We start from the raw sequence: 26,655 nt of genomic DNA on the forward strand, positions 1-26,655 counted from the left end.
TAGATATGCCGTTTTAGAAACTGTTCTTCGTCCTGTAAGCATTACATGGCAACTTAGGAATTTTGATAGCGCACAGGGCTGCAGGTCAGAAGGTTGTGGGTTCACAGACCACCATGGGCAAGAGTAAAGGCGGAAAGATCTCCTTTAAAGTAAAAGCATTGCATGAATCTATCATCTATCCTATTTCTCCAATGCCAAATCAGTGTGTCTTGTTTGCAATCTGAGCACGGTACTTTCAAAAGTTAGGCCTACCTTTCCACCCCCAAATGTATGCTTTAACTGCTGGCTACTCTTCTTCCGTGGCTTAACCCAACGAGGGAAGGTCACAAGTGTTTCCCTAAAAGCTGTCTGGGTTAAAACATCTTCTATTTTACATAAAGTGAATAGCTTTATCCTCGGAGTGTCAAAGAAACTAAACAATAATTAAAGCATCACGGACCAAAGCGCTGTTATAGATCACTTTATATAATCGGATCAGTTTAATTTTCTTCAAAATCTTAAGCTAACAAGGGTTAGGCCTGTGCTTTTTGCCGTTTCCTTTAATAAAAAGTAGGCCTATGGCATACCCACTCGTACCCCCCCAAATAGTCTTGGTTTTAACTTAACAGCCCTTGACATATAGGCTATTTAAAGAGCACATGGTGGGTGGAGGAATTGACTGACATCTATGGATATAGCAGCCTATAGCCTAACTTTGTCTGTCAAACAGGTAGGCCTACCTCTTATTTCTTAAATAGGAATAAGAGGTAGGCCTCTTTTGACCAGCAAGAGCAGAGCAGGCCGGGGCTCAGAATATCCATTGCAGTGTATAAGGCAGGCTAGTTTTATATACACTATCCCAGCAGCTCTCATTGGAAATACAACTTTGCTCTGTGCTTCTCTGAGCATGCACTTCATAGCCTATGGATAATTTGATTGAGACCATACTAAATAGCCTATAGGAGTAATATTAAGCGCCCAGTGGAAAATCAGAGATGAGGAGCGGCATCAGGCACACACCCGATAGGTAGCCTAATAAGCAACTAATTCTAAAACACTGAGAAACATGGCCCTCCCCTGGAGTCGATTAAAAAAAAAAAAAATCTAAACCCTTCCCTTGACAGAACTTGAAAAGCATGACCATTTTCCTCCAGGTAACCATCCTGTAAATTTCAATCAGTCCCTTTCACAGTATTTTTATATTTAAAAAAATAAATCAATACAGTAGAGATATTTATGATATGGACATTCCATTCCTGCTAAACAGTGGATATATAAACAGCTAAACAATTATTATATAAGTATTATATACATTCTGAGAACAGTAATATTTTACACACAAAAGGTACCCATAAGCATTTCAGATTTTTGTTGTTGAAAAATGGGTTGGTATTGCATTTTGCAACAAAACTCTTCAAATACAGATGGTAGACAGAGAGGAGGACACAAATGACTGACAAACCCACACCTCATCCAATTCCTCCACCATCTTCCTCATGACATCATCCTGCCTGCTTTGGAACATCTCAGCTGTCACCAAACCTGGAAAGGGTGACAAACACTACAGTATGTAACAACTTGTATTCAAATACCTCATACTACGTTACATGACTTGTTCCCTTATAGTTAACTTCTTCTAGTCATGTATGCATTTGGTGGGTGTTGGGGAGGGTTGGGTGTTTTGTGTTTGGGTGCGCTTGCCTTTGCAACCAGAACACTGGATGAAGAAGCTAATGAGGTCCAGGAGGCCAGAGTCTCTGTCTGTGATGTACGCCTCAATCCAATCATCAACTACAGCCTGCAGGGAAGACAGACAGACAAAACAAACTCTCCCACTTTACATGTAGAAACAAAGGTGTCAGATACAAAACCAAGTCCTAAAGATCATACAGCATTGTTGGAGGGATTATTATGACAAAAAAAAAATAGATCTTCCCACTAGGCACAGACGTAAATTCAACATCTATTCCACAATGGTTCACTGTAATTTCATTCAAATGACATGGAAACATTGTTGATTCAACCAGTGTGTGCCCAGTGGGTTTATTCGTACCTGCATGGCACTCCTGCCCATGGTGACCACCTCGAACAATGTGACGGCCTCAATGTCCCCATGTTTGAGGTGTCTGTTCTGTGCCCGACCCAGACTGCCATTGGTTACCTTGGTGTGTCTGCGCTTGGCATTCTCAGAGCCCCCCCGTGCCCTCCTCTTCCCTCTCTGAAGGGTTAAATACAGGGAGACCGACAACCAAACACAGACACCCAAACAGGAATATTTACAGACTGTTTCTGGAACATTCTTGGCTGAGTACCCAAAGTCTATATACAAAGTCTACATAGTAAATTCTTTACTAAACTATTTTTGATGTCCTTATCTGATTATCATGTTAACTGAACAAGAAAGTATCCACCAGTGTTCCCCAATCAAAGCACAACCCATCCTGGTAGTAGGCTGTAAAGTAGCCTGTGTAATATTTATCTGTGCCATTGTAGATCACAGGCGGCAGCTTAATTGGGAGGACGGGCTCATAATAATCCCTAGAACTGAATCAAACACATCAAAACACATGGTTTAGGTGTTTGATACCATTCCATTCACTCCATTCCAGCTATTATTATGAGCCTGTCCTTCGCTCACCAGCCTCCTGTGGATCCTATTATATGTAAATGACCAGCATTGACATTCTACAATGTGTAAATGACCAGCATTGAAATTCTACATGACCAGAAGTGAGATTGGAATATGTAAATTATCAGCACCCACCAAACTCTTCTGTCTGTTCTCATTCCGGGCTCCGTCCACTGTGTTATTGACAGCTCCAGAGGAGTTTGCGTCCACAGCCAAGTTCTCACTGGGAAATCACAGATGATAATGATGGACAACTACCACACAGGGCATTATTAAGAAAATGATTAACCTAGGCCTGTATTTAATCAATTGTAGATAGTGGATTTTCTGCATAGAGAGGGCCGGCATTATGGGCAGGCCTTAAGGCGTCCGCATGCTTCCCATCCGAAAACAGTTTGTGCATCATTATGATTACATTTTGTGACGTTATTTCAACAACAACAAAAAAATGTGTCTTTGGTAAGGGTTTTTCCCGGCTGTTCGTGAGCACATTTGTTTCTCGAGGCAAGCCGAAGTCGGTAACCGAAGTCTATGTCCCTCCGTTGGTGATTGGTACCAAAGTAGGGATTCTTCAATTAAGTGTTTGTTGTCATTCAACAAGAGACGACTCGTTTTCATCTTAAGTTTTTCCACTTGGTAAATATTGCACAAAACATATTAGTAAGCTGTAAAATTGCACAATCTCCTCTGCAAAAACAGCAACAGGAATGACACATTTCTTGAGTTATTTTAGATTAATTCTGACTACGGCATCTCATGATGGACAAATAGTACTATTACCGCTTTTTTCACCGAAGGTCTTTTAAGGGAGTATGCGAGCACACGTTCGGTTTGCCTAGTCAGCCGAACCGAAGCAGGCTGATGCCTTTAGGCTAGGGTTACATGATGCAACTTTCACACAATTTATGTTGCAGGTGACATCATCTCAAGCAACTTTGCTGTTACATGAAGCAACTCAAACACAATTAAAATGGCATGCAACAGCCAATCAAATTAAAGCTGCTTGTTCGAAGATTCTAAACTCACCCCATGCCATCTGCTGCATTACATTGTGGTTTCACAAATTATTTGTTTATCCAACTGTTTGGTTATTGTAACAGCATGTATATACAAATGCAGCCTGTACAATTTAGCTATCTAGCAAATAGGACATTGCAAACACCAATGCAGCTAGCTACTGTAGCAATGAGCAAACCAAGCTAGCAACAAACTAGCTATGTTAGCTAGCACAGTTCATGTTGAAACTGGTCAGGGAGAGGTTTGGGTTCACCATGTACGATAATCTGTTGTGCTAGTCTCCGTTCTCTCAACCCTGATAGCGGGTTGTGCTTCGTAGCACTGACAGCTGTGTTGACATGACAACTCGAGCTCCCGATTGGCACAGCATCTCAGTGCATCACTACAAACCCTGGTTTGGTTCCAGGCTGTATCACAACCGGCCGTGATTGGGAGTCCCGTAGGGCGGCGCACAATTGGCCCAGCGTCGTCCGGGTTAGGGTTTGGCCAGGGTAGGCAGTCATTGTAAATAAGAATTTGTTCTTAACGGACTTGCTTAGTTAAATAAAAAAATAAAAAACTGGGTCAGAATTCCAAACCTTTGATAAAGCAGTGTTAAGGGAATTTTTATCAATGATGACTAATTATGTATACATTTCAATCAGGACTGACTAATCAGAATACTATTATATTACTGTATATGTACTAATCAGAATACTATTATGTTACTGTATATGTACTAATCAGAATACTATTATGTTACTGTATATGTACTAATCAGAATACTATTATGTTACTGTATATGTACTAATCAGAATACTATTATGTTACTGTATATGTACTAATCAGAATACTATTATGTTACTGTATATGTATGAATTTTATTTTTAATCCTAGTACTGAATATAATGTGTGTAAATATAATCAAGAATTAGAACAATGACTGTCTGTACCATGGTAGAAATGAATGTACTTATAGCCAGTCTGGCTAGAAGGCTTATCTACACAAGCATGACCTTGGCTCTGTCATATATTATCTTAAATAGGGAGAGACATGTGAGAACCATACAGTCATTGTACTACAGCGGAGATGACAATGGCTAGTACTGAAACTAATGACGTCATTTTCAGTTTATAACCTGTGGTAAAATGTGTAATGGGCAGTACTCTCGTGAATAAAGGCTGCTGTTTGACTTTAAATCTGGGCTCTGTCCATTTTTATACTAATAAGGTTCATACATATCCTTATGAATTGACAGAGTGTTTGATTTTAATTGGGTATTAAAACAGAGGAATTTAATTCCTGCAACAAGCAGCCAAGCGAGTGAAACAGCATCCCTCTTTCCCATTTATCTGATGTTGTCTGGCCAGTATGGCATGTCCCATCATCGCATGATCGTTCAGAGAAGTCTTCCAGTGCACGCAATCTAACAATTTCTATATCAGGTGTCAACTCCAGTGGGGCACCAGTAATTTTTTACTTGGGTAGTTTAGGGGTTGCATGGTTGTAATCTATGGTGTATATACGGGGGCTTCAGCACCACCAAGTCCCTCTCTGGAGCCGCCCATCGTCAACTACCCAACTATTCCATCTACTGCTGCGCAACTGAGCGCACATCTGGAAAGGTACTAGGCATATCTATAACTGACTGAATCCCAACATAAGATATATTACTGCTACGACAACAGCATTAGCCTGAGTGCAAGTCTGTTTCTGCTTTAGACAATTTGTTGTTGTCTTATTTGCTAAGACAAAACATTTGCATTGTTTACAACAGAAACAGTCAGGCACCCTGGCTACCATCTTTCCATAATCAGCTTGATTAAGAGGTTTCGGAGAGTGGAAAGTTAAAACACCATCTATGAAATAGTGTTAAGAAGAATATTTCTTACTTCTGTATTGAGGACCTGGAGGTGACTGTAGGTTCTGCTATCATCTCTTCACATCATCCCACAGGAGCCGGTGTGCGTTTCAGTGTGGAGCTATGAGTATAGATGTGTCCAGTGATGTTTCAGAGTTGCTGTTGAAAAGGGAGACATGCAGATACTGCATCACAATAAATCCTCAGATGCACAAGATCTGTACAACTACACCATAGACTTGCAGTGCATTCGGTATATAAAAATTAAAAATACCGGCAAGAGCATGTCCATGCTGTCAGGCAATTGCTCTTAAAAAAAGGGGCAATGCCTTATTTAGGGAAGCAAATAATAGCATATCATTAACCAGATATAATAGCTGTAGTTGAATAGAGTGGGAGGCCTATAGGGCCATTGAGATGTACAAGCACTGCCTGAAAAAGACGGTCGAAATGTGTAGCATTCATTTGTTTTCTGTGGACTTTCAATTGGAAGTGTACTCAAGGTGGAAATTAGATTAGCCCTGTTGTAGCAGGATTAGATTAGATTAGCCCCCCTATCCACATCGAAGGGACAGCAGCGGAGAAAGTGGAATGTTTAAAGTTCCTCGGCATACGCATCAACGACAAACTGAAATGTTTCACCACACTGTCTGTGTGGGTGGACAAGGCGCAGTAGCGCCTATTCAACCTCAGGAGGAAGAAGAAATTTGGCTTGTCACCCAAAACCCTGACTAACTTTTACATATCCACAAGCGAGAGCATCCTGTCGGGATGTATCACAGCCTGGTACGGAAACTTCTCCGCCCTCAACCGCAAGGCTCTCCAGAGAGTGGTGCAGTCTGCACAACGTATCACCAGGGGCAAACTACCTGCCCTCCATGACACCTATAGCACCCAATGTCACAGGAAGGCAAAAACGATAACAAAAGACAACAACCACCTGAGCCACTGCCTGTTCACACCGCTACCATTCAGAAGGTGAGGTCAGTACAGGCGCATCAAAACTGGGACCAAGAGACTGAAGTACAGCTTCTATCTCAAGGCCATCAGACTGCTAAACAGCAATCACTAACTCAGAGAGGCTGCTGCCAACATGGAGACCCAATCACTGGCCACTTTAACAAATGGATCACCAGTCACTTTTAACAATGCCACTTACATTACTCATTTCATATGTACAGTTGAAAGTCAGAAGTTTACATACACTTAGGTTGGAGTCATTAAAACTCGTTTTTCTACCACGCCACAAATTTCTTGTTAACAACCTATAGTTTTGACAAGTCGGTTAGGACCTCTACTTTGTGCATGACAAGTAATTTTTCCAACAATTGTTTAGACAGATTATTTCACTGTATCACAATTCCAGTGGGTCAGACATTTACATACACTAAGTTGACTGCCTTTATTAAACAGCTTGGAAAATTCCAGAAAATTATCTGATGGCTTTAGAAGCATCTGATAGGCTAATTTACATCATTTGAGTCAATTGGAGGTCTACCTGTGGATGCATTTTAAGGCCTACCTTCAAACTCAGTGCCTCTTTGCTTGACATCATGGGAAAATCAAAAGAAATCAGCCAAGACCTCAGAAAAAAAATGTGTAGACCTCCACAAGTCTGGTTCATCCTTGGGAGAAATTTCCAAAACGCCTGAAGGTACCACGTTCATCTGTACAAACAATAGTATAAACACCATGGGACCACGCAGCTGTCATACCGCTCAGGAAGGAAACGCGTTCTGTCTCCTAGAGATGAACTTACTTTGGTGAGAAAAGTGCAAATCAATCTCAGAACAACAGCAAAGGACCTTGTGAAGATGCTGGAGGAAACAGGTACAAAAGTATCTATATCCACAGTAAAACGAGTCCTATTTCGACATAACCTGAAAGGCCGCTAAGCAAGGAAGAAGCGACTGCTCCAAAAACATCATAAAAAAGCCAGACTGCGGTTTGCAACTGCACATGGGGACATACTTTTTGGAGAAATGTCCTCTGGTCCGAAGAAACAAAAATAGAACTGTTTGGCCATAAGGACCATCGTTATGTTTGGTTATGTTTGGAGGAAAAGGGGGAGGCTTGCAAGCCGAAGAACACCATCCCAACCGTGACGCACGCAGGTGGCAGCATTATGTTGTGGGGGTGCTTTGCTGCAGGAGGGACTGGTGCACTACACAAAATAGATGGCATCATGTGGAGGAAAATTTGGTGGATATATTGAAGCAACATCTCAAGACATCAGTCAGGAACTTCCAAATGGACAATGACCCCAAGCATACTTCCAATGTTGTGGCAAAATGGCTTAAGGACAACAAAGTCAAGGTATTGGAGTGGTCATTACAAAGCCCTGACCTCAATCATATTGAGAATTTGTGTGCAGAACTGAAAAAGTGTGTGCGAGCAAGGAGGCCTACAAACCTGAATCAGTTACACAGCTCTGTCAGGATGAATGGGCCAAAATCACCCAACTTATTGTGGGAAGCTTGTGGAAGGCTACCTGAAACGTTTGACCCAAGTTAAACAATTTAAAGGCAATGCTACCAAATACTAATTGAGTGTATGTAAACTTCTGACCCCCTGGGAATGTGATTAAAGAAATAAATGCTGAAATAAATCATTCTCTCTACTATTATTCTGACATTTCACAATCTTAAAATAAAGTGGTGATCCTAACAGACCTAAAACAGGGAATGTTTTCTCTGATTAAAATGTCAGCAATTGTGAAACTAATTTTAAATGTATTTGACAAGGTGTACGTAAACCTCCGACTTCAACTGTATGTACTGTACTTTATACCATCTATTGCACCTTGCCTATCCATATATTTATATGTACATATTCTCATTCACCCCTTTTAGATTTGTGTGTATTAGGTAGTTGTTGTGGAACTGTTAGATTCCATGTTAGATATCGGGAACCAGAAGCACAAGCATTTCTCTACACTCACATTAACATCTGCTAACCATGTGTATGTGACAAATACAATTTGATTTGAGATGGACATGGTAAAGTACAGAAAAACTTGAGATATATTAAAATAGAGTCACAAATGTGTGTTTTTCTACCAGATACAGCTGACTCCTGAAAAATGGCTTGGGGCTGTCTTGAATGTGTGCACTAACAAGACTGTGCAGATGTCTGGAGTAAGAACAATGATGGTGTTTGTTATTTGACTGATTGTGAACTAGACATGCACTTAAAATTAGTTTGCACTTAACCTATTTAAAATCAGTTTCAACTGTATCTGCAACATCCTTATCATAGTGCTCTACTGAACAATCCCTTTGTGTGTATTCTGCACCTTGCTGGCTGTCACATATTTAAATAGGATAATTAGTACCTATGCTGTCATCTCCCAGGAGTGTGTGTACCTGGGTGAAAAGACAACGCCTGTTGTCAGAAGAAGAAACAAATAAGCTGATGGAGTTGCGAATGATATGAATTTAAACCAAAGGTGTAAATGTAAGGAATGGAGAATGAATGTAAATTCTAATACAGTCGCCTGTATCGTGAGTTTTCAGCGGCAGTGTAGCATCACTCAAGTGGGTGCTACACAGTAGAGTATCGACATATGGCTAAACAATGCACTTTTTAGTGTACGTTCTCGAGTGGCGTTTTGGAAAACACAAGTTACATCTTCGGTCGTTGTAGGAAAGATGCATGTTAAAACACTCGTAAGCCCACCAAACCGGCTGCGTGCGCCATCGTGCATAAATGTTTTGTCTCCCTACACCAAACGCTATCACGGCACGCAGGTTAAAATATCAAAAAATCTGAACCAATGACATTAATTTGGGGACAGGTCGAAAAGCATTAAACATGTATGGCAATTTAGCTAGTTAGCTTGCACTTGCTAGCTAATTTGTGTTATTTAGCTAGCTTGCTGTTGCTAGCTAATTGGTCCTGGGATATAAACATTGAGTTGTTATTTTACCTGAAATGAACAAGGTCCTCTACTCTGACAATTAATCCACACATAAAACGGCCAACCGAATCGTTTCAAGTCATCTCTCCTCCTTCCAGGCTTTTTCATCTTTGAACTTATATGGTTATCGGCATCTATACTTTCATAGTATTACCACAACGACCGGCAAAACAGTTCGTCTTTCAATCACCCACGTGGGTATAACCAATGAGGAGATGGCACGTGTGTACCTGCTTCTATAAACCAATGAGGAAATGGGAGAGGCAGGACTTTCAGCACGATCTGTCAGAAATAGAAAGGAGTTCTATTTTAGCCCTTGGCAGCGAAGATGCTCGTGAGCAGTGTGGGTACAATAATTGAATAACATGGATTTCTACATTTATGTTGCGACCCAAGCGACGTGTCTGGTCTGGTCAGCATGTAATATAAATTCCATCGCTATCGGGAAACCGGGCGTGGAACAGAATAACTATCATATCATCTGAAATGGTCATCATTACAAAATGTTGATTATACTAGGCCCATAGTGCATTAAGTCATGCACCATTAATATAAATACATCTACTTCCAAGCAAGTATTTAAGCAATAAGACACAAGATGCAATGCTGTATCATGAATAAGGTCATGGGGCGTTGTTCAGCCCGACATGATAGCGAAGCATGAATACAAATTGATCTGAGAATTACTATTGTATTACCGGCACAGGATATAGCCTTCCTGATCAACATATGAGCAACATGCCCACCCCAACTAGTCATTGGCTATCTGCTAGAAGGATCCCACCTTATCTTCCCTTTTCCCGGATGCCTTCCATTTTTGAAGATATTTAATTTCATTGTTAGAAGTCATAATTACCGCATATTTCTGCTTTAAAACCTAATCACACTGCTAACTGTATGCCTAATCCTAACCTTAAATTAAGACCAAGCACATTTTTGACATGAATTTTTACGATATCGCCCACGTTGACTTTGTGGCAAGAAGTGATAACACGTATTGTACACGGAATTCTGAGTGCTTCTCGAAGCGTTCATTCAAACTGCGTGCTTTATGATCACTGGCAGATAACACGTATTGTACACGGAATTATTGGCTATCTGCCAGTGATCATAAAGCACGCAGTTTGAATGAACGCTTCGAGAAGCACTCAGAATTCCGTATTATCACTTCTTACTACAGCCACAAAGTCAACGTGGGCAATATCGTAAAAATGAATGAGACAAAAATGTGCTTCTTGGTCTTAATTTAAGGGTAGGATTAGGCATGAAATTAGCAGTGTGGTTAGGTTAAAGCAGAAATAGGCGGTGTTTATGACTTTGTGGCTGTGGTAACTAGTGAACACAGTTGTAAAGGGGACCACAGATTTTCCATTAAATTGGCCATTCTAACAATGAAAATAAATATCTTCAAAAATGGAAGGTAGCCGGGAAAAGGGAAGATCAGGTGGGATCCTTCTAGCCAATGAGAGGGCACAACGGTTTCCATTAGTTACCAAAAACAAAGTCAATAATTGACTATTCTTTTTGGTCTTAATTTAACGTTAAAGTTAGGCATACGGTTAGCAGTGTGGTGAAGTTTAGGTTAAAAATCACAATGTAAGAAGATAGAAATAGGCTGGGGTAAGAGTGACGACTAGGCTATAAAGTGTTTTTTCTCAGTTGCCGGATGTAACGTGTCCTACTTATATCAGTACATTCGTAACAACCTCGCCGTTAAAACGCTTCTATTAGATTAAATAAACCACACCTAGCAAATAAGTCATTACATATTTTGTTAACCAAATTCGACACACTCATTGACCTCGATACAAAAATTCCTCGCTTGGTAAGCGAAAAAAATACAAAACGCCACCTGCTGGAGAAGACAGATTGTGCTCATTTATCCCTCTCTCTTCGCCTCTTCCTCTCTGCTGTGACTGCTTCCTCCAGCCTTTCGGTTCCCATCCCCCATGTTTCACTAGTTCATTCCGATACGAATGTCATGGGCTGGCTACTTGTACAGTAAATGTCTTTTGACGGTGTGGCATGATATTTGAATAGTGTAGTAGGCCTACCTAACGTTTCTCATCTCGTTTCTATCTCGATGTTTTGATAAGAACAAGCTCAAACAACAACATCGATCTCACATAGGGCTGAACGGCTGACTGAAATACTGACTATTGCAAGAAAACATGAGTATAACACGTTCCGTAATAAAAGTCTGAAAACATATCCAGATAAAATGTAATTTTCTTACCAGAAGCATGAGAATTCCAAATAGCAGCTGTCAATAAGCAGCGCCAGGTCCCTGATGTGACAGCGCCATCCAGCGGAATTATATCAACAGAAAGCAGGAGGAGGGACATAGACCTGACCTATCCTAGAAAAAGACTACAAGTCAAACTTTTGCAGTGTTCCTTTGTAATTTGATTGATATATAGTGTCAGGTGGAAATGTTTATTGTATAATGACTGGTGGTAAACATTTGGATGGCTAAAGCTTAATGATCAATTACAAAACATATTTGACATTTTCATATGGGTGTCAAAGGCAACCATAGAATAATACCATTTTCAAAACTGCTACAGATCAATTTTAAGTTGAACATAGTATAGGGCTTCATTTGATGTCTAGCACGTCCTATGGAAACCCTCTTCATCATTTTTTCCCCATGTTTCTTTGGTAGTAACTTTTATTTTATATATTTTTTTCTATTTCCAAAATATGGAACTGTAGCAGTCGTAATGTAAGGAAATCAGCTTAAGCCAAGTGCTCAAGGTGTAGACTTTATTTACAGGTCTTTCATGGTGATCCAACAGCGAAGGCGCCATGTAATAGAACATATCAAGCAAATCAATGCATGTAAATCAGACATGGTTATTCATATTGTAACAAATCTTGATACAAATATTCAGAACTCTGTCAAGACTCAATATATGCAAAAAAAATATTCTGATCAACCACATGGTGGGTCTATAACAGGCACCTATTAATATCTCTTGATCTGTTTAAACTCTGAGTTATGGAATTTGGCACACATTCTCAGGGACGTGAGTCTAGCTAACCTGTAGAGCAGGGGTATTCAACTCTTACACTATGAGGTCCGGAGCCTGCTGGTTTTCTGTTCTTCCTGATAATGAATTTTACCCACCTGGTGTCCCAGATATATATCAGTCCCTTTTTAGAGGGGAACAATGAAAAAATGCAGTGGAACTGGCTTCAAGCTTTGGAGTTTAGTATGAGGGCTGTGGAGTATTCTTGTGTTTGGCCTCATGGTGGTGCTGTTGGAAGAAGGAAAGCTGCTGAGCAACAGTTTTCTCTAGAATCTTTGAAAGAAAAGGGAGGTTTGAGATGGGCCTATAATTTTTCTAATCATCTGGATCAATTGTTTTCTAGATATTGTTGTTTAGATTTTCAATATATACACTGGCAACAGCCAAAATAGATAACCTCTAAATCAGGCTCAACCTGTAGCATCTGAACAGACACAGGTTTTCAAGACTTTTTGCTGTTTCTTCGCTCGCTGACCGCGTGGTGTGTTTTCGGGACCACCCACCTGTGGGTGTCTGACTGCCGACATTTTCGGCCATTTCTACATGTAGAAACGGTTCATGCTAGGTTTGCAAATTACTACTGGAACTCTGTTTAGAAGTGCTAAGTACTCTCGGCCGGCAAAGGCTACCCGTGTCCATGCCAAGAAACCAAAAGGAATCTGAATCACAGGACCTCAAACCGATACATATGCACTTGCAAAGGCAATTCCCATATCCATCATTACATTGGTGAATGCATCTAAATAAGACAATCTCAACATTTTATCACAGTTCCTAAATTCAACACTTTTCATAGTACTGAACACAATCGTAGCACACAGGCCATAAAGTTATCTTTCTATGCACGCTCAGATGTTTATATTTTTACATTTTACTCATTTATAGCAGACACTTTTATCCAGAGCGACTTACAGTTAGTGCATTCATCTTAAGGTAGCTAGGTTAGAAATGTTTACATTTACATTTTAGTAATTTAGCAGACACTCATATCCAGAGCGACTTACACTACATTTATCTTAAGATAGCTAGATGGGACGACCATATATCACAGTCATAGTAAAAAGGAAATTCCTCAATAAGAAGTTAATCAGCTAAGTCAGTGCTAGTAGGAAAAGACAAGTGCAATTATTATAATTTTTTAAATATATTTACTTATGGAGTGTTCCAATGTTCCACATTGGGAAAATGACATCAAAATCTCAGAGAATGAGAATGGTAAATTGATAATTATTTCATGAATGAATAGAATTTCGTGATTTAAACACCCTAACGTTCTAGATGACGGAGATTAACATTAAATTCATTACTGGTGATATAATTGGTTGGGAATGGATAAACATTTAACAAAGGTACCCACTGGGCAGAGAAATCAATTCATTGTCTATTCCACATTGCTTCAATGTAATTTCGTTGAAATGACCCCAGTAGGTAGGTTTAATAATTCACACAATGAAACAATGAATCCGCCCGAATTGGCAGGAGGCAGAGATCACATTTGCGGTAAAAGGAGCCTAGCTTTCACTTAGCCACACACATCTCATTGATATCTTAATGCAAGTTTGCTACAGTCCTTCACAAAATAAATTACCCTATTTTACTAACTTTTTGAAGCACCATCTAGCCTGGTTTGTTACTGGGTCTATATACAGCACACAAAAACATTCCTGTGAAATTATCTGAACAGGGGATATTACAAAATGACATCTCTCTCAGTTTTTGTTGTTGTAATTTTACCCCCTTTTCTCCCCAATTTGTAGTTACAGTCTAGTCCCATCGCTGCAACGCCCATGCGGACTCGGGAAAGGCGAAGGTCAAGACCCATTCGTCCTCTGAAACACGACCCTGCAAAGCCACATTGTTTCTTGACACACTGCTCGCTTAACCCGGAAGCCAGCTGCACCAATCTGTCAGAGGAACGTGCATGCGCCTGGCCCACCACAAGGAGTTGCTAGAGTGTAATGGAACAAAGACATCCCGGCCGGCCAAACCCTCCCCTAACCTGGACGACACTTGGCCAATTGTGCGCCGCCTCATGTGTCTCCCGGTCACGGCTGGCTGCGACAGAACCCGAGTCTGTAATGACGCCTCTAACACTGCAATGCAGTGCCTTGGACCGCTGCACCACTCTGGAGGCCCTCTCTCTGTTTTTTAACAGTGTTGTTTAACAGACACTCTCCCGTTCTCTCTACCCTGTCCCTCAGACACATACTGGGCGGAGTACAGGCTCTCTCTGTGCAGGTCTGTCTTCCCTGTGTCCAGACTGCTCGATGTTCTCAGCCTTAGCATCTGCCTCAACTTCTTCCGGAACTCCCTAGAGGCAAAGTAGTAGATGAAGGGGTCCAGGCAGCTGTTGAAGCAACTGAGGGAGAGAGTCAGCTTGTAGGCCATGTAGAGGGAGTCCCCGTAGAAGAGCCTCCGGATGGTGTGAGCCAGGAGGAGGATGTTGTTGGGAGTGAAGCAGAGCGTAAAGACCGTTAGGACGGTGACGGCGAGACCAATAGCCTTATCCTTCTGTTTGGTCTTGGAGTCTCGGGCCAGCTTGCGGATGATGCTGATGTAGCAGAAAACAGTGATGCAGAACGGGATGAGGAAGAGGATGACAAACAGTGCAAGGAGGAAGGCAGCCCAGGCCACCATGGATGGAAGCATGTCCCTCTTCAGAACGTCGAAGCAGGTGGTAATCCTGAGTTCTGGAACGTGGAACGTCAGGTCGGTTATAGTGAGTGGGTACAGGACCAATAGGACGACTGTCCACATGGCGAAGCAGACAATCACAGCGAATGACTTCCTTTCCCTGGTCTCACAGAAGAGCATGGGCCGGCAGATGCCCAGGTAGCGGTCTCCACTGATGGCGGTCATAGTTAGAATTGAGCAGTACATGTTGGCAAAGAACACCAGGGTCAGGAGCCTGTGGAAGATCAGAATATAATGAATCATTATTAATCCGTGATGAAAGAAAGTTGTTGGCTCTTGTCCAGGGCTTGTAAAAGGCACATCTACCTCAATGGGACTGATCAGGATAAATAAATGATAGTCAAAAGAATAAAACAAGAATAAAACAAGAATACCTGCACATGCCCGGGCCCAGGCTCCAATTATACCCTTGCATCTGATACATGATCTGGAAGGGCAGGACGAGGCCCAAGGTCAGGTCAGTCAAGGTCAGGTTGATCATGAAGATGATGGAGGGAGTTTTGGGAGACGTATGGAAGAGGAGGAGCCACATGGAGAGGCTGTTTCCTACCAGGTTGATGATGGTGACCACAATGTAGACAATGGAGATTGCTGTACTGGCTGTCACGTTCTGGAACAGGGACAAGGTGGTGTTGTCCAGTTTGGTGCTGTTGGAACTCCATGCCATGGTAACAATGACTTCACACAGACAACCTATGATCAGGCAGACATTTAGATTCATGTAAAAAGGTAGCATGTCCTGTCTGGGATCTGAAAACCGTTTTAAAACAAGATTTGGCAGACTATAGTGCCAATGAATTAAAACCTGTTAAATTCTGAGTGTTTGTTTTGGACAAGGTACCAGGTCCGACAAGTTTGGTAGATACTTTTTGTTTTACAACATTCATTTATTATGCTAGCGAGCCAGGCTAGGTATGATACCACAGATGAAAGGGGAATAATACAGTAACTAGCTAAATACATCAAGCTAAAGTGTAATGTGATGTAGCTTGTCACAACTCAAATCATACTGCTAGCAATGCAGTATGATTTGACCACAAAGACCATAAATAATACGCTATGGTCATATTCATAGAGTAGGAAATGTAGGTCAAGTCACCAGAAGTGCAAGCATTTAGTATGCATGGAAATGGTACACCCTGGTGGTCATTGTAAAGCAATGCATTTCCTTTTCCGTCCACATTACCTTGTATGAGTCCTCCACATGTGCCGTTGATCTAGCTCATCGTTTACAATAGGAAAATCATAATGGTAAATACTGAATGACAAAAAGTATTACATGGGGCAATAATTATAATGATCTAGTAATACTAGTCCTGTGCAAATATGAACTAGACCATGTGTTATAGATGTTGTAATAAAAAAAGATTGTCTATTAAATCTATAATTTTTGCACTGAGTGTAATATTTGGCAATTGTTGTGGTGACAATTGATATGCTTTTTGACTCTGGAGTGAACCTCTACCACACTGCCATCCCTTCACCCACACATTGTGAGGGGGTAAATAACCACACACCAAATGTGACTGTTTCGGAGGCTTCTTGTGTCACATTAGACGAGCCAAAACCTCTCATGTGTTTCCTCTGCTGGCTCTTTCTATATACTATAAAACACATTTCCAGTGCAGTACGAAATGTGAAATTCCAAAAGTGTACGATATTCCAACAGTGCATTGGCTCTTGCACAATGAATTCCCCTCCATGTGCAAGTGAAGCGGTGCTCTAACCTTATACAAACTACATAACCAAAGCACAAGCTTTGCCAAAAGTAAATAGCACAGGTGCCCACCTGAATGAGTGCCTTGATTCTATACTTAAAATATATAATAAAATATATCTGAATATTATCCCTATTGTCTGAGACAATGTTATCCCTAATTGTAACAAAGAGCAATTATACATTTTAGGCTGACATTTTAACATTAACAGTCCAAATTGAAGTATCTCTGTATGAAATGTAAAGCAAAGAGACCGAGCAGTACTTACCTCTGACAATACACAGGCTTGAGTCAGAGAGGGGCGGTTGGGGCTGGATGCATTGGTACTTTAACGGGTCAGGAAACTGGTTGTGAGTGCACGTTCCTGTAAAAAAGGGGAAGTGCGTCATGCTTCATATCTAACTCTTTTGCCATCATATGCAGGCAACACTAATAAACAGATAGCACATGTTATTAGTAATATGTGCACTGTTTGTGTTTGGTGTTTACTTTTCATTTATTAGGTAAGTTGATTGTGGACACATTCTCATTTACAACAACGACCAGGGGAAAAAATGCTGGTGACAAAAAAAAATGTGTCATTTGGCAGCACAAATATGTCTTATTATACATGTAAATGCAGGTAAAGACTGCCCCAAATTGTATATACAGTGCATTCGGAAAGTATTCAGACCTCTCGACTTTTTCCACATTTTGTTTATCTTACAACCTTATTCTAAAATGGATTGAATTGTTCATTTTTTCTACATCAATCTACACACAATACCACATAATGAAAAAACAAACTTTTTTTTTTTAAATCCCACATTTATTACAAATAAAAAACAGAAATATTAAATTTACATCAGTATTCAGACCCTTTACTCAGTACTTTGTTGAAGCACCTTTGGCAGCGATTACAGCCTCGAGTCTTCTTGGGTATGACGTTACAAGCTTCGCACACCTGTATTTGGGGAGTTTCTCCCATTCTTCTCTGCAGATCCTCTCAAGCTCGGTCAGGTTGGATGAGGAGCGTCGCTGCATGGTTATTTTCAGGTCTCTCCAGAGATGTTAGATTGGGTTCAAATCCGGGCTCTGGCTGGACCACTCAAGGACATTCAGAGACTTATCCTAAGCCACTCCTGCATTGTCTTGGCTGTTTGCTTAGGGTCATTGTCCTGTTGGAAGATTAACCTTCACACCAGTCTGAGGTCCTGAGAGCTCTGTAGCAGGTTTCCCTCAAGGATCTCTCTGGACTTTGCTCCGTTTATATTTTCCCTCGATCCTGACTAGTCTCCCAGTCCCTGTTACTGAATAATATTCCCATAGCATGATTCTGCCATCACAATGATTCACAATTGGGATGGTGCCAGGTTTCCTCCAGATGTTAAGCTTGGCATTCAGGCCAAAGAGTTCAATCTTGGTTTCATCAGACCAAAGAATCTTGTTTCTCATGGTCTGAGTCTTTAGGTGCCTTTTGGCAAACTCTAAGCCGGCTGTCATCTCCCTTTTACTGAGGAGTGGCTTCCATCTGGCCACTCTGCAATATAGGCCTGATTGCTGGAGTGCTGCATATATGGTTGTCCTTCTGGAAGGTTCTCCCATCTCCACAGAGGAACTCTGGAGCTCTGTCAGAGTGACCATCAGGTTCTTGGTCACCTCCCTGACCAAGGCCCTTCTCCCCCAATTGCTCGGTTTGACTGGGCGGCCAGCTCTAGGGACAGTCTTGGTGCATCCAAACTTCTTCCATTTAAGAATGATGGAGGCCACTGTTTTTGGGGACCTTCAATGCTGCAGATTTTTTTTTCTACCCTTCCCCAGATCTGTGCCTCAACACATGGCTTGTTTTTTTCTCTTGCATGCACTGTCAACTGTGGGACCGTATATAGACAGGTGTGTGCCTTTCCAAATCATGTCCAATCTATTGAATTTACCACAGGTGGACTCCAGTCAAGTTGTAGAAACATCTCAAGGATGATCAATGGAAACAGGATGCATCTGAGCTCAATTTTGAGTGTCATAGCAAAGGGCCTGAATACTAACGTAAATAAGACATTTCTTAAAACCTGTTTTCACTTTGTCATTATGGGGTATTGTGTGTAGACTGATGAAAAAATATTTAGATTTAAAATAAGTCTGTAACGTAACAAAAGGTGGAAAAAGTTAAGGGGTCTGAATACTTTCCGAATGCACTGTAAATATCATAAATTAATAGAAAATGGAGGTATATTGTAGTGTGTGGCGATCACCTAGAGATGGCATGACTAGCTAAAGGTCTATATTCTTACCACAGAGGTAGATAGATAAAAAACTACAGCTGAGCCCTTGGGTGGTGAAAAAGACAAAGAAATAGGAATATACACACCTCATCGTGTTGGATAACACTGAAATGGGGAGATACACACATATGTGCACATCAATACAGGCATGTGCACATATCCACATGCTTCCAACCATGTAGCTTTCATCTTTCATCTTTCTCACCACATCCTTTCACACCTCCAACCTGTGAGTGATATAACCAGCCAACACCCCAGTGAGCAATACCACCCATCCTCACATTTTCAACATCCAGACACAATGCTAGACTAATTATTAAACAGGATGTCACACTACATTATACATATAACAAGCAATAAATCTACAAGTAAGGTCGCTCTCACTATAAGGGTGTCTGGTATTTTGCAGAGTTAAGTTAATGATACTCTATATAAGTAGACCAACATGTAGTCTCACAGTTACAGTGAGGCAGGTCATTGATGACTATAGCACAACTTTACACACATGGGCCAACACACAGGCTTAAATATTCAACTGGAGGAGTGGATAAAAATTGTATCAATGAAAAGAGAATAATGTAGAAAAGCAGAGATATGCTTAACATATTATAAGAAATATATAACGTAGTCATGATAGGTCACTCTTCTGTGTTGTTACAATAACCCCATGATTATAGGGTACGGTAAAAGCAGAACTGTCGCTATCAACAGGAAGACATCCCATGCCTGCCCATAAACAGATGTCTCGTGAATCTGGTGAACAACAATAAGGAAAGCACACTGTTGCCTGTTCTCACTTCAGTCTCATGACATCACATTTCACAGTTGTAACCCAGCTGACACATAATGTTCTGAGAACCACATGTTTCTTCAAACCTGGTGAGAGCGTTGTTGTCCTATTGTTATCTTGCATTCAACCTTCCCACAACTTTCTGGGAATGGTGCATGATGGTTGCTTGGCTTTGGAACATTCTGAGCACATTTAAGGAACTTCACAAAAAAATAAAAAATTATATTCTTGGTATTTCAATACTTTAACAGAATGTTTCCTAAAAGTTGGTTACATGTATTTTACATTTTGGTAATGTTCTAGGAATGTTCTCCAACTGGTTTGACATTGGAAATGTTCACAAACGTTAAGAAACAATGTCCTTCTATGGGAATTTCAATACAAAAGCATAACATTTCCTACAGGTTTCCTCATGGTGCTATTTAAAGTTATGTTCTCAAATTGTTCAGAGAACAATCAGAAACGTTCTTCTAAGGGTATGTACGTACTCCAGCATAACATTTTCTGCAAGTTTCCTCATGGTGCTATTTAAAGCCATGTTCTCAAATTGTTCCGCGAACGTTAAGAAAACTTTCCATAAAAAACCACAAGAAATCTTTAGTAACGTTCAGGGAACATTCTAAGATTGGTATTTAACCTTTTCACATGTAACAACAAACGGGTGTGATCATTCTACAGTGGTCTCTGCAGCGCACGCTTAAACCGGTGTGATTAGAACGCTTATTTAGAACGTCCAGTTTCGATTGATGCAACAGTCCTGAATGTGACAAGTTTATTTTTGGATGCAATGTTCAGACATTCACAGAAGTAGGAACAGTATACACAATCATCCAACCCGTAAAATGTAAGCTACATTAGTAATTCATCACATGAGCTCAACATTGATCGAAATAATTGAGTAAAACACTTTATAGAAATCGAAAGTAATCCAATGATGGGTAGTTTGTGCGCGCCGCCATGTTTGTTTTTCGCGTCAACCAAAAATAATAAGAGGAGACAAGATGAGGTTGGCCTGTTTGCAGTGTGCATGTTGAAGGGGGTGTGTCGTCTACGATCATTCACCTTTTACCTGAAAGATAAGTGAACCATTCCTTCACCTTATTATAAAATATTTGGTCTGACAGACGTTCACGTGACACTCGCAATGCATTGCATGATGTCAGCAAACATGGTGCCACACATAGCTAGCAAATAGCTTAGCATTAGCTAATTATAATCAGTACAACCTTCAAAAAAGTATTTTACACTCATCAAAGGTGTCCATTACAATCTATGCAATAATCGGAATGCATTGTTTGTAACCAGTACTTGAAAACATGTGAATAAAACTGTAAATACATTATGCTCCATACATACAGTACATACATACACTAGCGTTCAAAAGTTTGGGGTCACTTAGAAATGTCCTTGTTTTTGAAAGTAAAGCAATTTTTTTTGTCTATTAAAATAACATCAAATTGATCAAAAATACAAATACTGTTAATCTTATAAATTACTATAGTACCTGAAAACGCCTGTTTTTTTTATGGAATATCTACATAGGTGTACAGAGGCCCATTATCAGCAACCATCACTCCTGTGTTCCAATTGTGTTAGCTAATCCAAGTTTATCATTTTAAAAGGCTAATTGATCATTAGAAAACCCTTTTGCAATATGTGTTAGCACAGCTGAAAACTATTGTTCAGATTAAAGAAGCAATAAAACGGGCCTTCTTTAGACTAGTTCAATATCTGGAGCTACAGCATTTGTGGGTTCGATTACAGGCTCAAAATGTCCAGAAACAAATAACTTTCTTCTGAAACTCGTCAGTTTATTCTTGTTCTGCGAAATGAAGGCCATTCCATGCAAGAAATTGCCAAGAAACTGAAGATCTGGTTCAACGCTGTGTACTACTCCCTTCACAGAACAGTGCAAACTGGCCCTAACCAGAATAGAAAGAGGAGTGGGATGCCCGGTGCACAACTGAGCAAGAGGACAAGTACATTAGAGTGTCTAGTCCTCAACTAGCAGCTTCATTAAATAGTACCTGCAAAACACCAGTCTCAACGTCAACAGTGAAGAGGCGACTCCGGGATGCTGGCCTTCTAGGCAGAGTTCCTCTGTCCAGTGTCTGTGTTCTTTTGTCCATCTTAATCTTTTCCTTTAATTGGCCAGTCTGAGATATGGCTTTTTCTTTGCAACTCTGCCTAGAAGGCCAGCATCCCGGAGTCGCCATTTCACTGTTGATGTTGAGACTGGTGGGAAGGGCAGGGGGGGAAGGGCTCTCCTCGAAGAGAGAAGTTTGTCCGGCTCAGTAAAGCCTCAAACAAATTGAAATGGGCTACTTCTATGTGAATTAACGAGGAGGTGGAACACACCTCAGTTCAAACTGTTGTTAGAAAATACAACTTGTTAGAAAATAATTTGAAATTGACAAGTTGAAACATACATAACTAGCAAGCAGCGAGTGTTAACTGTCCTGTTGCATAACAATCACATTTTGGAACAGTGAGTGCATTCTGACATCGCATACATAAAACAGCTCAAGCTGGAGCAACCGTTAGAGATATTTGGAACTCACGTTTGAAAAGGTTAAAAGCATATTCATTCCGTTCTCAGCATCAACAAAACTCTATCCTATTAAGTGTCTTGGCTATGCCCACTTATTGGCCACACCCGATCTTAAACAGATACTTTGGGATATTCTGGCAATGAGGCCCTTTATCTAATTCCCCATAGTCAGATGAACCCGTGGATACCCTTGTTATGTATCTGTGTCCAGTAAGTTAGACATAGTTTTGTGAGCCAATGCTAACTAGCATTAGCGCAATGAGCAGATACCCATAAACTTCCAGTCATCCAGCAACTTCCTTCAAACTGCACGCAGAGACATGTGAATGATATCCACAAGTTAATTTCACTCTGGGGAAGTAAAGGGCTTCATTGCCAGAATCCAGAGGTGTCCCTTTAATTAGTGCCCGTTTCCTATGAAATGGGGTCTCTTTGAATAGACTAAAATGAACAACTTTGAATGAGTAAAAAAAAACATAGCATGCTGGCTCCATCTTGGTGGCGCAGTGGACTCATTCCATGGCTATAAAACAGAAGATTTAAATCTCACTGACGTCATGCCACAATAAAACATTAATGTGTTTGCATGATTAATACTTAAGCAAATTAATTTTCATGTGTCCTATCTGTGCTTGAAGTAGAGGCGTTCTCGGGCCCAAAAAGTTGGACCCGTTCTGAAATAGTCCTAGGGCTTTCCCATCTGGAACCGATATATATAAATATATTTTTTTAAATATAGAGACCCGTTCCGAACGGACCTGGGTCCAAGTGAGGGAAGCAGTAGAAAAGTATATTTTTAAGTTACTTTATTAACCAGAGCTGATAAAGCGCGAGGGGGAGGATGTAGATAGAGGTGACGCTATAGCAGGGGCCGTGCAGTGTATGTAGGCTACTGTGAGTGTGAGGGAGTGACACAGGGATCAGGGAGGAGGAAGAGAGAGATGAGAGACAGCAACCAACTCTATAATATAATAGCTACCATAGCTAGATTATTTATAATCTAATATGATTACATAGTACCTGTCTTGCCTGCATCACACCGGGAGAAGCTAGTTAAGCTTACTAGTTAGCGGCTAGCTAGGCTATTTGAGACTGCACGCGCTTTCTCATCCTACACAGTTACAAACAACAACAACTCAATTTAGAATATAAAGTAGCAGCCTATCTGTAGGCTCTTGGTCGTTGTAGTCTATCCTTCTCCTTAAATGTTTTTTTCCATCATTTTAATTCCCTCTTCCATTGATTAGATATCCCGTAACTTTTAATACTCTATCACTGCAGCCTACTGTCACTTTGATGACTTAGGATTGGCCAACAACAGCAACAAGCTACACGCGCCACTCAATTTATCTCTCTCTCTCGCTCTCTCTTTCTAATAGAGCAGCTGCATTCGGATCTGTATGGTTCCTTCTGGACAAGTCAGTTAAAATTACACATACCCGAGACCCGTGACAATCATATCAGAACCGACCCAGACATTATTTTGAATTCGTGACGTTATTTAGAATTCTGTATCCAGACCCGCTCTGGTCCCGGATCAGGTCTCGGGTATTCGGTGACTGGTGGATCCGTGAAGACCTCTAGCTTGGAGTTTAAAAAAGTTAACAAGCAGTGTTATTAAAAGTCTTATTGAAACACGTTCTCAGAATGTTATTTAATTACCTTCAAATAACCTATAATTTCCTTTCTGAGAATGGTAAGAAAACCTCACAGGAAAACTTTCAGAGAACAATAGTAAAACGTTCTCAGAAGCTCTCTGCAACTTCTGTTCTCAGAACGTTTAAAAAATGGCTTCGTTCCCAGAACCAATGTGAAGCATAAAACGTATGTTCCCACAACATGCAAGGAACAAAATTTGCTAGCTGGGGAGGCAGTTAGCTAATTCTTCCCCACCCACTCTCCACACACACACACACACGCACACACACACACATACACTGTTCGATACAGATCTGACTCACACTAACGGCGGTGAGGAGTATCATTCCACAATTAGATTACCTTTTACAGTGCCTTCAGAAAGTGTTCACACCGTTTACTTTTTCCACATTTTCTTGTGTTACAGCCTGAATTTAAAATTTATAAAATTTAGTTTTTTTGTCACTGGCCTACACACAATACCCAATATTTTCAAATTATGACTTTTGAAAATTTTACAAATTATTATAAAAGGAAAATCTGTAATGTCTTCAGTCAATAAGTATTCAACCCCTTTGTTATGGCAAGCCTAAATAAATTCAGGAGTTAAAATGTGCTTAAGAAGGTACATAATAATAAGTCTGTACAATAATAGTGTTTAACATGATTTATGAATGACTACCTCATCTCTGTCCCCTACACATATAATTATCTTCCAGGTCCCTCAGTTGAGCAGTGAATTTCAAACACAGATTCAACCAGAAAGACCATGGAGGATTTCAAATTCCTCACAAAGGAGGGCCCATTTAGTAGATCTGAATACCCCTTTGAGCATGGTGAAGTTATTAAATACAGGTTTCCTTCCTAACTCAGTTGCCGGAGAGGAAGGAAACCTGTCAGAGATTTCACAATGAGGTCAATGGTGACTTTAAAACAGATACAGAGTTTAATGGCTGTGATAGGGGAAAACTGAAGATGGATCAAAAAACATTGTAGTTACTCCACAACAATGTTCCCTCTAAGCTGTGCTTGTGTGCACCCAGCTCCCCTCGGACTGCTGCACAGAAGAAATGTTAGCCAGCGCAGAGAAGCAAGAGATTGAACTTCACTCAACTTTCCCATTTAGTTAACACTATCAATGTTTCGCTCCACTGTGGGAATTGTGATCGAATCAATGCAATATTAGCCCCTTTCAATGTAACATACCGAAAGAAAATGATCTATGTAAGACTATCTATACAAAACAAACAGTGTAAAAGATTTTGCTGCAGCATTGGAGTCAGTGTATGTATTTGTATTTATTATGGATCCCCATTAGCTGCTGCCAAGGCAGTTCTGGACTTGGTGACTGTGAAGAGACCTCTGGTGGCATGTCTTGTGGGGTTTGCATGGGTGTCAATACCTCTCACAAATACACTGCTCAAAAAAATAAAGGGAACACTAAAATAACACATCCTAGATCTGAATGAATGAAATATTTTTATTCAATATTTTTTTTTTTACATAGTTGAATGTGCTGACAACAAAATCACACAAAAATGATCAATGGAAATCAAATTTATCAACCCATGAAGGTCTGGATTTGGAGTCACTCTCCAAATTAAGGTGGAAAACCACACTACAGGCTGATTCAACTTTGATGTAATGTTCTTAAAACAAGTAAAAATGAGGCTCAGTAGTGTGTGTGGCCTCCACGTGCCTGCATGACCTCCCTACAACGCCTGGGCATGCTCCTGATGAGGTGGCGGATGGTCTCCTGAGGGATCTCCTCCCAGACCTGGACTAAAGCATCCGCCAACTCCTGGACAGTCTGTGGTGCAACGTGGCATTGGTGGATGGAGCGAGACATGATGTCCCAGATGTGCTCAATTGGATTCAGGTCTGGGGAACGGGCAGGCCAGTCCATAGCATCAATTCCTTCCTCTTGCAGGAACTACTGACACACTCCAGCCACATGAGGTCTAGCATTGTCTTGCATTAGTAGGAACCCAGGGCCAACCGCACCAGCATATGGTCTCACAAGGGGTCTGAGGATCTCATCTCAGTACCTAATGGCAGTCAGGCTACCTCTGGCGAGGACATGGAGGGCTGTGCGGCCCCCCAAAGAAATGCCACCCCACACCATGACTGACCCACCGCCAAACCGGTCATGCTGGAGGATGTTGCAGGCAGCAGAACGTTCTCCACAGCGTCTCCAGACTGTCACGTCTGTCACATGTGCTCAGTGTGAACCTGCTGTCATCTTTGAAGATTACAGGGCGCCAGTGGCGAATTTGCCAATCATGGTGTTCTCTGGCAAATGCCAAACGTTCTGCACGGTGTTGGGCTGTAAGCACAACCCCCACCTGTGGACGTCGGGCCCTCATACCACCCTCATGGAGTCTGTGTCTGACCGTTTGATCAGACACATGCACATTTGTGGCCTGCTGGAGGTCATTTTGCAGGGCTCTGGCAGTGCTCCTCCTTGCACAAAGGCGGAGGTAGCGGTCCTGCTACTGGGTTGTTGCCCTCCTACGTCTCCTGATGTACTGGCCTGTCTCCTGGTAGCACCTCCATGCTCTGGACACTACGCTGACAGACACAGCAAAC

At 41.0% G+C, this 26,655-nt stretch overlaps 2 protein-coding genes across 5 annotated transcripts in view; both read right to left on the reverse strand.

Annotated features, from left to right (window-relative positions):
* Positions 1 to 11,735, reverse strand: part of si:ch211-269e2.1 (cohesin subunit SA-2) — a 46,989-nt gene extending 35,254 nt beyond the window's left edge. For 2 of the 3 annotated variants that reach the window (XM_021578651.2, XM_021578649.2), the window contains exons 1-6: positions 11,622 to 11,735; positions 5,498 to 5,625; positions 2,744 to 2,831; positions 2,033 to 2,197; positions 1,681 to 1,777; positions 1,448 to 1,521 (exon numbers count right to left, since the gene is read on the reverse strand). In XM_021578651.2, coding sequence (XP_021434326.2) covers positions 1,448 to 1,521; positions 1,681 to 1,777; positions 2,033 to 2,197; positions 2,744 to 2,831; positions 5,498 to 5,541 — 468 coding nt within the window. In that variant the 5' untranslated portion in view covers positions 5,542 to 5,625; positions 11,622 to 11,735. Of the gene's footprint in view, positions 1 to 1,447; positions 1,522 to 1,680; positions 1,778 to 2,032; positions 2,198 to 2,743; positions 2,832 to 5,497; positions 5,626 to 7,878; positions 7,898 to 11,621 lie in introns of those variants that run through there. The other variant, XM_036958523.1, reaches the window with a different exon arrangement.
* Positions 11,736 to 13,419: 1,684 nt separating this feature from the next.
* On the reverse strand, positions 13,420 to 17,182 carry LOC110501266 (P2Y purinoceptor 8). 2 transcript variants are annotated; one of them, XM_021578658.2, is made up of 3 exons: positions 17,098 to 17,182; positions 15,486 to 15,804; positions 13,420 to 15,325 (listed from the first exon to the last, which is right to left on the reverse strand). In XM_021578658.2, exons 2-3 carry the CDS (start codon positions 15,776 to 15,778, stop codon positions 14,566 to 14,568), a joined length of 1,053 nt encoding a protein of 350 aa, XP_021434333.1. In that variant the 5' UTR covers positions 15,779 to 15,804; positions 17,098 to 17,182; the 3' UTR covers positions 13,420 to 14,565. The 2 variants fall into 2 exon arrangements, with proteins under 2 accessions (XP_021434333.1, XP_021434332.1); XM_021578657.2 differs by lacking the exon at positions 17,098 to 17,182 and having other exon boundaries at positions 13,421 to 15,325; positions 15,486 to 17,091.
* Positions 17,183 to 26,655: the final 9,473 nt, after the last annotated feature.

This window comes from Oncorhynchus mykiss, chromosome 22 (genome assembly GCF_013265735.2).
Source record: "Oncorhynchus mykiss isolate Arlee chromosome 22, USDA_OmykA_1.1, whole genome shotgun sequence".
NCBI classification, from domain to species: Eukaryota; Metazoa; Chordata; class Actinopteri; order Salmoniformes; family Salmonidae; genus Oncorhynchus; species Oncorhynchus mykiss.

Excerpts from the sequence above, each read along its gene's own strand:
- LOC110501266 (XM_021578657.2), bottom strand. The coding sequence starts at position 15,847 with ATGCTACCTTTTTACATGAATCTAAATGTCTGCCTGATCATAGGTTGT. Across the intron at positions 15,326-15,485 it reads CTGGGCCCGGGCATGTGCAG|GCTCCTGACCCTGGTGTTCT; the intron begins GTATTCTTGTTT and ends GATCTTCCACAG.